The sequence below is a fragment of the Electrophorus electricus genome, chromosome 13, assembly GCF_041902795.1.
Source record: "Electrophorus electricus isolate QZ-2024a chromosome 13, ASM4190279v1, whole genome shotgun sequence".
NCBI classification, from domain to species: Eukaryota; Metazoa; Chordata; class Actinopteri; order Gymnotiformes; family Gymnotidae; genus Electrophorus; species Electrophorus electricus.
The window spans coordinates 5,897,853-5,910,000 of NC_137509.1; the positions used below are offsets into that span (position 1 = coordinate 5,897,853).

Sequence of the window (12,148 nt, forward strand, 5' to 3'; positions counted from 1 at the left end):
GGGGAGTTCTGCTCATCCATTGCTGAGCAAAGGATGCAGTGGAGCCAAGGCCCCTGAACACAGCCTGCGGTGACAGCATTACATGAAATATGAGAGGCAAGGTAATTTTGCTAAAAAAACTCATTTTAATAACTATATAATTCTAACTCTGTTACACCAGCTGACAAAAGTACAGAATGTTTTAACATGAGAATGTTAAATGAGAATTTTGTCCCTACAGTGACAGTTGCAGCTTTCAGAGTTCACATTTCATGAGAATATAGGAAGTGAAATATCAGGGACCAGATATGCCACTCTTGTGGTATTCTGAGATGACATTTTGAGTCTGAGGTTAGAGTTTCAGGAAATGCTAATGCTAAACATTGTATGGCAGAGCAAGAGAGTAAGCAGAGTTCCTCGGTTTTCCGGAACTGCTGGATGAATGAACCCATTATTCAGTGAGAGTTTATTTATAGAGCAGTTTCACAACAGACAGGATCTCAAAGCAGCTTTACATTAACCAACTCTAGGCAACTAGTGGGCAACCTGAAGGTGACAGTGTCAATATGAGTGGCAAAGAACTGAGACTGACTGATTTCACAGGATACAGAGAACTATTCACTCTGGATAAGTGAAAATTTAACATGTAAATGTAGACAAGATCTGGTGGGTTACACACTGTAAAAAAACTCAGCAACACCCCCGCCCTCCCCAGAACTTGTGTTCTGAGAAAATTAAATGTATGTTTTTGTTTGCCTTTTTTGCTTGTGTTTTTCTCTGTAGTTATTAGTGAATGAGGAACCAGCAATAAATAAAAAAGAGCATAAAACAAAGGAAAGAAATTGAAAAAATGATGTGCATTTACAGGTCATACTTCAAGACCACATACAGAAGTTAAGAATCACTGACTAAGAAGTTTTACTGTGTCAGAACGGTGCGTGTGAGAGAGAGAGTTCACTCTGTGTCTTGCTGCGCTACAGTCTTTCCACAGTCCAGCTTCCTAAAGCAGGTGAACAGGTTATATAAACAGAGTATCAATGGAGGCCATCTATTCTAACAAGAACATTAAGAAGCATGTGACGAGGGCAAATGGAGATGGTGAATTTTCCTATGGTACGATGCATTTTTTTTTGTTTTTCACAGAAATGAGAAGCTTGTATAGGTTGTGTAGTTACTGTAGTTTATTGAGTGTTGCCAGTGATCTGCATGTCTAAGGTGCTCATAGTCTGCAGTTTGCATTGTTTTTGGTATTGCTGCGTCTCCCTCCATCTAGGTGTTTACGTTATCTGTAATTTGTTGATTAGTAAACAGGAAGTAAAACATAGGACAGTGTAAGTGATATATCTTTTTTTTTTTGTACAGTGTTGTTCGCAAGTTGCAAATGAGACAATATAGCTAATAGTCCATTAACTGGAAGAAACTGTTGATTAATTTTTAAAAGGTTTCAGGGTGATATTTTAATCTCAGCACACTGTGGTCTGGTGAAATGAAATAAAGCATCACACAAGGTAGACATTTTTTACATTTAATTTCAGTAAGTTTCCACCAGTCAGTTTTTTTTTTCATTTCAACACTGCAATGCTTTTTGGAGACTTATTCACACACAACGGCATTTAAATTCATTCTCTCTCTCTCTCTCTCTCTCTCTCTCTCTCTCTCTCTTTTTCGTGTGGCAAGGGAATTCCAAATCTGATGACATCGTATACTATGAAGTCCGCTTCAAATCAAAATCAAAACAAAATAGAGGTGAGTGCAATAAGCATCTACAGTTTTTGTCCACCATACAAACCTTTAGTTTTGTGGTAGCCAGGTATAAGAATCACCTTAGGTGATACTGTAAAAGTGCATAACTGATGTTCTGAAAGACTGCAGGATTAATGTATGAATTAATCCAAGACTATCTAATGTTTAACTTCTGCTGCAGCAAAGGAGGAGGAGGTCATCTACTCCAATGTGGACTTCGCTAATCCGTGTGAGTCTGTATGAGAATTTAAATAGTTTATCTCAGCTCACGTGTATTTTGTTTCATCTTCTGTAATTAGCTTCATCCAGGACTCATGCTGGTGTAAATACATGTATGTACACACTCAATGACCACTTCATTAGAAACACCTACCTTGCACCTGCATCCACTTTATACTCAGGTTGTATATATAAAAAAAAAAAAAGTACTATTTTGAATTGATCCTCCTAATATGTATTGAAAGTCTAAATATGATTTATGAATATGAAATATGCATATTATTGTGGCATCTGAGTTTGATTTCATTGCATGAGAATATGATTTTACTTGGAATGATTGATTCTGAAATTGTGAGCAGTTTTGTATGAATTATTGTGAATTTTGGGGTTTGTGTTTATAGTGTTGAGAAAATGGTTTAGTGTTTAAGGAAATGCATCTTAAAATCTGGAGAAAAACTAATAAGAAGCTGCACAGTTGTCATTCACTAATCACGTATGTGGAAGCTTTAGATTTAATTAGAGTGTACTGTTAATATTTTGAATAAATTCTACTGGGGTAAATTATTGCTATTTTTCTAATAGAGAAAACCCACTACAGTCTACAGGTTCTAAATAGTATACCATTACCCCTTCTCCTATAATATCTGCAACTACAGTGTTTGTCATGCTGATCTGAGCTTCAGACCATGTAGAACTTTAGAAAACATTATTTAAAAACACCAGCAAAAGCTTGGGTGACAAATGACTGTTACTAAAAAGTCATTTTAGTGACTAATAAAGGGATTTAAATCTGGAACATACATTCAATGTTTGTTTGTTTTTTTTGTTAAATAATGTACCCAAAATCATTTTGGTCCTAGCAGCTGGTCTTAGTGCATCTCACCTGCCTGGACCAAATGTCACTGATGACCCATCATCAGAGGCAAGGTCAAAGGTCATCAACACTGCACAGGTTAAAGAGAGACTTATAGAGAGACTGTTGCTGGTTTCTCTGTGTGTTCTTCTCTTTTCTGTGGCCCTCGTCATTGGAGTGCTCTGTGAGTCACAAATCAAATGCTTATACATTAATAATAAATTATAACTTTTCACTGGCTAAATTAATATTGTTGTTATTAATTGTTATAAATTGTTTTTATCATCATTTATTGCTTAAGATCATGGTTGGGTTAACATGCTGGGCCATTATGAACTGATGTTGTTATTGTTTTTCCCTCCTTGTTGTTAATTAAGTAGACAGTAGATTTCTTTTCTTTCTCAGATGGTTTTGGAAAGCTGTCCCATGAAGAATCTGAGAAGCAGTTGAACTTTTTCAGAGGTCGCTGCACATGACGCCAAAGTCAGTCCACTAATCAAAACTATTTCACACACACATGATGTATGAAATAAGAGCTGGAAATGCAATCTTCTGTATCTTATTAATTTACTAATTTTGTCATTCCTTCATTGGTTCAAACAAAGCTCAGGGGTAATCGGGGGCTTCTGGTGGTGACAGGGATTACTGATTTTTAACACCAACACCAGTATGTATAAAGAAACTGAATGACTAAAAGACTTGTCACTTTTCAATCTGATGTCGGTTTAGATAATTACGAGAAGATCTTAAGGAGTTACAATTTAAGTGAAAAGATTCTCTCAGGTAAGATTTTTTTAATAAGCAGACATATATAGTGTGGAATTATACAGTGTTGACTGAGGAGTTAACTTAGTGTTAGTTGTCATTAATTTGACATTCATATTAACATGGTGACATCATCTTTATTTTCCAGAAAGAAACAGCAGTATTGAGCAGCTGCAGGCAGAAAAGAAAAACCTGACCAGTGAACTTCAAAGTGAGATCCAGATTTACCTCTAGAAATATTAAACCTCAAAAACAGAATAAGTGGCTGACTAATCTGCACCTCCACACTAGTAGGTTGATGATAGTTTTGTCTTACATTTCAGGAACAAAGGACACTCTGGATGAGAGAGAGAGAATCTACCAAACAGAGAAGGAAAAGTTAGCAAATGAACTCAAAGGTAAATACAAATCTTAGCTTGAATCAGAGCTTGATGTTTGTATTTGTAAAATACAGTACCTGTGTTTATATCTTATAAATGTACAAAGTCTCCCTGATAATGTACACTGTTTTGCTTACATTTTTATGAACAAACCCAGCTGTCATTTTAATGTCTCATGATTTCTCCTTATGAGTCCTCGGAGACCCACAGTAACTCAAGACACAGGGGTCAAGTGTTTATTTAGGAGAGATAGAGAATGTGTGTGTGTGTGTGTGTGTGTGTGTGTGTGTGTGTGTGTGTGTGTGTGTGTGTGTGTGTGTGTGTGTGTGTGTGTGTGTGTGTTTGTGTGTGTCAGTGCTGATTTTACAACCCCTGGATGAATGCGAGATCATTCAATGTGCAGTTCAGTAGTTTCAATTTCCACAAAGATGTCCTTATTCAGTAGATTTTCAGGGGAACAGAGGAGAATCAGTTGGAGCCTGTTATGAAACAATACACAAATGTGCTAAAGAGCCATCTTTTTCAGTGTATGATCATATGATCATGATTGACACCCAAAACCTGGAAAAAGAAAATGAGCATCTGTCTGTTTGTGAGACTAGTTTGGTCAATCAGCTCTCTGGTGATTATTATATTCTAATAGTGAAGACATAACTTTATTTCTAAGATTTTTATTGGAGAATAAAAGACAGACAGACAAGATGTGTGCTGGATTAATCTGTGCATCTTGGTTTCAACTTCCATTTTTGTACTGGAATACACGACACGACATTTGGTGATTGTCACCAGTTCAGGGGAGCAGGTATGATGATGTCTGAATGTGATAGCTGTGACAATAAAATACTCACTGAAATGCAGAAAGGTTATGTTCTGGAAGGGAGTTCTACTGAAATGGTCTGACTGATGCTGTGGTGGAGGGAGAATGGCGCTGGTTAGATGGTACAAAAGAGACACGGAGGTTAGTCCATGACAGACACCACTGAAAATTCCTGTTCATTTCGAGGTCACATGATCATATCATGGTAGATCACTACACATTTAGTTTACATGCTTTTAACAAAATGGCACACAGTTGTAATAGTGATTTGTTTATTTTGTTCCCTTGACAACCAGGTACTGGGCTGGAAATGAGCCTGATGACTGGAAAGGAAGTTAAAATGCTCACCCTGAAGGAGAAGACTGTGCTGCAATAACTCAGCTCTGCCATTTATCTTTTACTGGATGCATTCTGTAGATAGCAAGAAGTAAGCAAGAAACTCAAGCGTGTCTGTGAGGCCAAAGCAGGAATGTAAAACAGAGATAGTAGATAGTAGAGATTGTAATTATGGCAATAACATAAGGTGTAGGGAAGTCAAATCTCAGGCTGAATTTTCCTTGTATTTGTTTGTGTCCTGCTTAGGTATTTCTTTGTTTGTTTAAATATTTTAGCATTGCTTCATTTTTATATCTCTGTATTGTGACAAGCCCTTTGGTCATCAATGAGTATAGGCTTATTGATGATGCAAGAAGTCATCTTTAGCTCATTATTTAGTAGCAGTAGTAGCTCAGTGGTTACGGTACTTGACTTGTAATCAGAAGGTTGCTGGCTCAAGACCTGCCACTGTCGGGCCCCTCAGCAAGGCCATTAATGCTCAAGTTATACCCAGTCATAAGTGTAAGTTGCTTTGGATAAAGGTGTCAGGTAAATGTAGTAGCTTCAGTCTCAAGGTGACCAGGATGCTTTAAGAAATAGTGGGTAGTACTGAAATGCCTTAGATTGCTTCTGTAACACTTTATTTTATTGGTGGAGATGCTTTGAAATTAGAGCACTGTAAAGTGAAACATTGGTTCTAGAGTTTGGCTGTATTTATTCACAACTTTGAGACAAAGTGGAGGGTTATTCAAGGTAAAGCTTCATCCAGAGTGTTTTAGCATACAGGTGTAATTTACGTTTGCTAAATTATAATTATTACAGTTGTAAACAATAAACATCATAATCTGCAGAGGGTGTAACAAATATATTTTATTTTAACATCCAATAGTCATGAAATATTATGATAGCTTAAATTCAGATGGATAAACCCTTTTATAATTTAAACAGCACTGTATGTGTTTACTACTTGTGTGTATGTCCTGAACAAGCAAATGTAAACAGTGATATCAGTGATGTCTTTGAATAAATTATTGAATAAATTGAATAAAATCTTTCCTTTGCCCGTAAATCACTGCACTGGTCAATAGTGTACTGTATTCAAGAATGTTATTGTAAGGGCAGTCCTGTAGATGGCACTGTGTTACATTATTTAACTGATGAGCTGTATTAAAAACAATTGTATTTTCAGGGTAGAGATACTAAGAACACTTTTCTCTCACTCTTTCGAGGCCACTCTGACTGGATGAGGAGCAAGAGAACAGCTTGACAGAGCACTCTCCATCAAACACTTTCTAACAATCTGCTTTTCTGAGAAAGATCTCACAAGGTAAACTGGGAATTGAGGGAGACCCTCCAAAGGCTTATAAATGAGGACTTTCTAATTTTTCTACTTCTGCAACAAAAGCCTCGCAGTGTTACAAGATCGGAAAGTTGCATAGTGTCAACCGGTGTCCTAAAATATGCATGACGATACATTCAGCAGATTTTTTTCAAGAAATGGAAATAATCGCATCAAACATTATTTTAAAGTGATGTGCTAAATGGTAAGTTGTTTGGGAAGTGTAGAGCATGCTTTTGAACAAGTGTTAGTGATCCATTAGACTCTGTAGCCTAATATCAGAGAATTATGAAGACTGTTTCCCCTTCCTCAGTCATGTGAGTACACTGTGGTCTGAAGAAGCAAGCTGTGGGTCAGAAGATGTATAAAATTTACTCAGGGTGGGTCTTGTTAAAAATGGGTGTGTTCTGAAAGCTTTGAATCGTTAAGATCATCCTGACTGTTAAAGACAGTCACTTCACTAATACAGTGGTTTTTAGAGACTTGATCATAATTTTTCTTTATACATGTGATGAGTGTCACTGATTTCTGCTCCTTTTTCACCTGCTTTTTTCTAAAATGGCACCATTTTAGCTAACTTACCTGTAACTCATTATGTCTTCATAGCATGTAAGTAAACATGTTCACTGTAGTTATTGTTACATCCCTGTACGTATTGCTTGATCTCTCTCTCTCTCTCAGCACAGTGCCCTGTGAAAGCAGGCTTGCATCACACTGGCTATTTCAGGGAAGTAGATGGAAGTGCTGATTTGTAGGCCATACCGGTGACTTGCTATTTCATTGACTCTGGGAGATGTCATCAGCAGTGAAGGCCTTGGGCATCCTCATACTGTGTACTGGTATTCTGATCCTGTACCTCCGTAGACTGTGTGTAATTTGTACAGTCTCAGTCTGTTAAGTCATGGAGGTGTAATTTCGTGGTTATTATACAAAGTTTGTGTGATTACAAAAGAGGACCCAGGTGCTAGAGGTGTAGTGGTGGATGCCATCCCCTTCATTGTTCTCTTGTTTCCTGGTTTGTGTGGAGGGTATGGAGGGAATAAAAGCAATGTCATTTTCTTTTCTTTACCAGGGAGGTTAGGCATAAAAATATCTAGATGATGTTTTGTTTATTATTTTGGCATTGGCCCACACTGATGATTGTGCCTAGGTTTTATTGAGTTTAAATGTTTGATGAAATAATGTGCCCTAACATCTCTGACAGTTGCTTCTATTGTGTTCTTTTGTTCATTTATACTGAAGCAATTATGGCCAATAGCCTTCATTATAAGAGATTAAGCTTTGCATACAGTATGGTAGAAATGCATTGACAATGTTTACTGAATTGAATATAATATTGAATATAATATTGAGAGAGTATGCATAAACAGAGGCTTTATCTTTTAACCATTATATCCTTTTAAACCATGAACAATTGACCTGCATATGACCCACATCAAAAATAGGAGTGTGTGGCCTGAATCTGCTCTTGCAAAGATGGAGAAATTCAAAGATCCTCACCATTCAGAAAAAAAACAGTCTTTGAGGTTGTATCAGATTATTAAGTTATATCAGATATAAAGAATGCCTGGAAACAGTAAAACCGTGTCATTCAAACAGACTAATTTACTTCAGCTACCTTACCTTACTAATTTAACTCTTACTTTCATAATGATTCCACAAAAATTAAATGAAGCATGTGGAGTATAAATACAGAGTAACAAGGGCTAAACAAGACCTAGGTGTAACGATGCCGCTGGCCCAAGTGCCGAGGGGCGTGGAGCAGGACACACAGACTCCCTCGATATTATGAAACATTTATTAACATAGAACACGAATGACAATGGTGGCACTCACACAACATTAACAACAGACATGACTTATACATTTAGCTAAACACTTGCTACAGTAACATTTAACAATGACTACACACGTTTACATATATCAGCGAACAAACAATGGCCAACACGATGCACACACTAACAGAGGTTTTAATATACAGACAACACAAGACGTTAAACCCCGTGCAGGTGCTTGCTGTCAAGGAGAGCGTGGCTACAAATAGGGTGAACCCCCCCCTGCACACGGCAGGCCATACCACGTGACTCGTGGGGGGGGGGGGGGGGTCGTGAGACACTAGGTGAAGAACATTAAGGGCAGGGAGCACAGATACATCACAAGAAAATGGAACAAAAACAAAAACCAGATGGGACAGATGACTATATATCCTTTAAATGTATAATTCTTAAGTTAAAAGTAAACCCAAATATTATCAGATCAAACACTGATTTTTTAATACTTTGTTTATTATTTATCTTCTTCCATACAGCATTGTTACAGTATACACAGACATGACTGGATTGATTAGTTTCAGTGGCATAGCAAGAAAATGGTCTGTGAGACCAATTAAACTGACATTCAGACATCCATGACATTCAGAGACAATGAAAGCCTAGAAAAATAAAAGGTGTACCAATTTGGTCAGTCAGCTCGCTGGTGAGATCATATTCCAGTAGTGAAGATATAACTTTATTTCTTAGACTTTCACTGCAGAATTAGAGAGAGACAAGGCTGGAGTGCTGGATTAATCTGTGCATCTTGCTTTCCACTTCCATTTCTACATTGGGAAGAGTTTTACTGGAATAGACTGAAACTGATGCAGCCAAAGCCAGAAATTTCTGCTCTCTTCTACAGGCACAAGGATGTCACTTTGACCTCCACTTCCTAATTTTACATTCAAATGCTTTGCTAAATATCAAAACTCTTTCATATAGCATCAGTACTGTAGGAAAGAATATATTACTTACGGTTAGTTGTTTATTTATGTTCACTATATAACTCATGTTTGTTAGACTGTTTTAATGTTAGCAACCTGACATTCAAATGCACTGATATACTGGTGTCATCCTGATTTTTCAGAGATGAACAGGAGCATTAAGCAGCTGCAGGAAGAAAAGAAAAACCTGACCAGTGAACTTCAAAGTGAGATCCAGATTTACCTCTATAGTTTCAATCTCAACTAGAAAACTACAAAAATTAATTCAACAGAAAAGATGGCCTTCATGAAATTATTGATTGCATAAGAAGAAGAATCCTTAATTATTTTAGTTTTGATATATCGCAACAACTTACAGACATGCAAAAGCACTGTTATTCAGCCACACATATACAAACTGTAATTGAGCCACAAATATAAATTCAGTGATTGAGCCACATATAGAGAGACAGTGAGTGAGTGCTTGGGCCAAGTAGACAAACACTACTTAATGTTGCCAGTTACACAGTGAACCATGACTCAAGTAGGGGTCAGCACTGGACATGCTCCCGGACCCAGGACTCGGTGACGGTACAGGGCAGGTGGTCCTGGACACAGGGTACAGTGGGACCAAGGCCCCTGTGACCAGAGCTCCATGTCGTCGGACAAGTTCATCAAGAACTGGGCTCCCATAATCGTCCCCTTTAGTGAGATTCACTGTATCTGTGAGTAGGTTGATTATTCAGTGATGTGGCATGCAAAGGCAAGAAAATTAGGAAATATATTAGAAATTTGTAGAGTATTTGGTTAAGATACCATGGCAAATGTGGAGAAACGCACTCTCACAGTTTGCTATTGTAGGTTAGCTAGTGTTAGCAACATTAGAAAATCAAATGTGGTCAGATGTCATACTTCTATGAAGTTCATATGTATTTTGAGAATTTTATATTTAAACCATGGTCAGAAACAATGCTTTGGGTGATACAGCTCTGAAGAATGGCGGCTGAATGAACCAGATACTGAGAAATATTCAGAGCAACAGGCTGCAGCATGAAAAAAGACTAAACCACTTGACAATATATGTAATATACATGATATGTAATATATGTAAGTCACTCTGGATTAGAGAATTGACAAAATGCTGAAAAAGTAACAAGTAAACGTAGACAAGGTCTGTTTAGAGGGATTCACAGTGTGAAAATAGGAACTCATATGGGAAAATTAAATGTATCTTTGTTTTTCTTTTTGTCTCAGCAGTTATTTGTAAGAGAGGAACCAGAGATAAATAAAAAAGAACAAAAAAGGAAAGAACTGAAAAAAAATTTGCATGTGCATTTACAGGTCATATCTCTCACAAGATCTTATACAGAAGTTAAGAATTACTAAGAAGTGTTGCTGTATCAGAATCAGAACTGTGTGAGAGAAAGTGCTGCATACAGTACAGTCCTTCAACAGTCTATCTTTCTAAAGCAGGTTAACAGGTTATAAAATCAGAGCATCAATGGAGGCCATCTATTCCAACAAGAACATTAAGAAGCATGTGACGAGGGCAACTGGAGATGGTGAATTTTCTGATGGTAAGAAGCATATTTTATGTTTGTCTGTTACGGAACAGAAATGAGAACGTTGTATGGGTTGTGTAGTTACTGTAGTTTATTGAGTTTTGCTACTGATTGTATTTCTAAGGTGCTTAGTCCGCAAATTTCTTTTTTTTTTTGTAATGATAGTAATGGGGCACTCGAAAATAGGAGTTTATGAAGCGCATACGTTTCGAAACATTACTGCGGGGTGTGTTTTTACGCCTTTACGCACCGGCAGTGTTTTTACCCCTTTATGCACCAGCAGTTTTAATTCAAATGTCATGTTATCGTAGTTACCGATACTTCAGAGTGTTAACACGCCACTGAAATCTGCTGCTTCCATCTGTGATTGACACATTGTAACGTTTAGCAGGGACGAGGCGAGAGGCAGGATGCAAATGCAGTTCTTTATAACACCGAGAGAATTAACAAGCAACACGGGAAGCTAAAATAGAGACTAAAACAGATGCATGAGGGACACACTAAGGCAAACCAAAACATGAATAAAACAAAAGGCAAGGAAAATATATCGACAGAGAAAATGACAAAAGGCTGATTAACAAAACGTCAACTGTACAGAAGTAGGTTGGATTCAGGAATTAACCAGTAACATGGAAAACTAGATGGCGATATCAAATCTACCCAAAACCAAACAAACTAAAATAACCAACAACGTGGGAAACACAGGGCTTAAATACATGATCTAAGGGATGGTAAACAAGACATAGGTGCAAATCATGACGGGCAGAGAAAATGAAACCAAGGCATGGAACAACAAGGAAGTAAAGGAAAACAAGAACACGACAGGGAAACCAAGGAGACGTGGACGCCAGTCATGACAGAACGCCCCACTCAAAAGCGCAACACTTGGGCATGCAAAAAAAAAAAAAAAAAAAAGATCCACCAAAACCAAAAACAGGACTAGGACACCAACAGAAACAGACAGACCTAGAATGAGAACAGTATGAGGCAAACAATATGTACTGAGGACTGGACATGACACAGAAGACCCAAATGGATTAAGGACTGACCAAGAGACACAAAGACAGGAAAAAGGACAAACAGGGACACAGATGGTCATGCTCAAGGGTACAGGGACTGAAACAGACACAGGAACTGAACATAAAACAACAGAAAGAGGGACAGGAAAAAAGACAAGCACAATACCAGGAATAGGTGAGACCAATAAACTGGAGCACTTAACTAAGGGGCTGAGAAATACTAAACCAAAACCAATATAGGTGGAGAACGAAACTAGTAAGAAAAGAGAAAACAGATAGGAAAACCTGAACGAAAGCTAGATACTGAAACAAGTTATAAAGAGGCATCAGCATGGGGCCAGTGATGCCAGGGAGGGGACAATTCTGACAGAGTCCCCCTCCTCCACCCCCCACCCCCCCCCCCCGCCCCCAAAATGTGCAAAA

General features: G+C 37.8%; 2 protein-coding genes across 6 annotated transcripts in view; both read left to right on the forward strand.

Moving 5' to 3' along the window:
• Window positions 1-937: 937 nt before the first annotated feature.
• On the forward strand, window positions 938-6,115 carry LOC145643559 (uncharacterized). Of its 3 annotated transcripts, none has more exons than XR_014115994.1 (10): window positions 938-1,092; window positions 1,657-1,725; window positions 1,904-1,951; window positions 2,805-2,978; window positions 3,200-3,256; window positions 3,524-3,577; window positions 3,708-3,770; window positions 3,883-3,957; window positions 4,798-4,897; window positions 5,053-6,115. XR_014115994.1 is itself a non-coding variant. In XM_081695194.1 (9 exons), exons 1-9 carry the CDS (start codon window positions 1,017-1,019, stop codon window positions 5,130-5,132), a joined length of 696 nt encoding a protein of 231 aa, XP_081551320.1. In that variant the 5' UTR covers window positions 938-1,016; the 3' UTR covers window positions 5,133-6,115. The 3 variants fall into 3 exon arrangements, 1 of the variants encoding a protein (XP_081551320.1); XR_014115995.1 differs by having other exon boundaries at window positions 4,817-4,897; XM_081695194.1 differs by lacking the exon at window positions 4,798-4,897.
• Window positions 6,116-10,497: 4,382 nt separating this feature from the next.
• LOC113569015 (uncharacterized) overlaps window positions 10,498-12,148 on the forward strand; it is a 14,030-nt gene continuing 12,379 nt past the window's right edge. For 2 of the 3 annotated variants that reach the window (XR_014115993.1, XM_081695192.1), the window contains exon 1: window positions 10,498-10,721. Coding sequence is in view for 2 of the 3 variants with exons in the window: in XM_081695192.1 (XP_081551318.1) it covers window positions 10,646-10,721 (76 nt within the window). In the remaining variant the exon portion in view is untranslated. The remainder of the gene's footprint in view (window positions 10,722-12,148) is intronic. The other variant, XM_081695193.1, reaches the window with a different exon arrangement.

What these genes read in the sequence shown, in the direction of transcription:
- LOC145643559 (XM_081695194.1), top strand. Translation starts at nt 1,017, where the DNA reads ATGGAGGCCATCTATTCTAACAAGAACATTAAGAAGCATGTGACGAGG. An exon ending in TGTGGACTTCGCTAATCCGT is followed by an intron (nt 1,952 to 2,804) that starts GTGAGTCTGTAT and finishes TGGTCCTAGCAG; the next exon opens with CTGGTCTTAGTGCATCTCAC. An exon ending in GCAGTTGAACTTTTTCAGAG is followed by an intron (nt 3,257 to 3,523) that starts GTCGCTGCACAT and finishes ATGTCGGTTTAG; the next exon opens with ATAATTACGAGAAGATCTTA.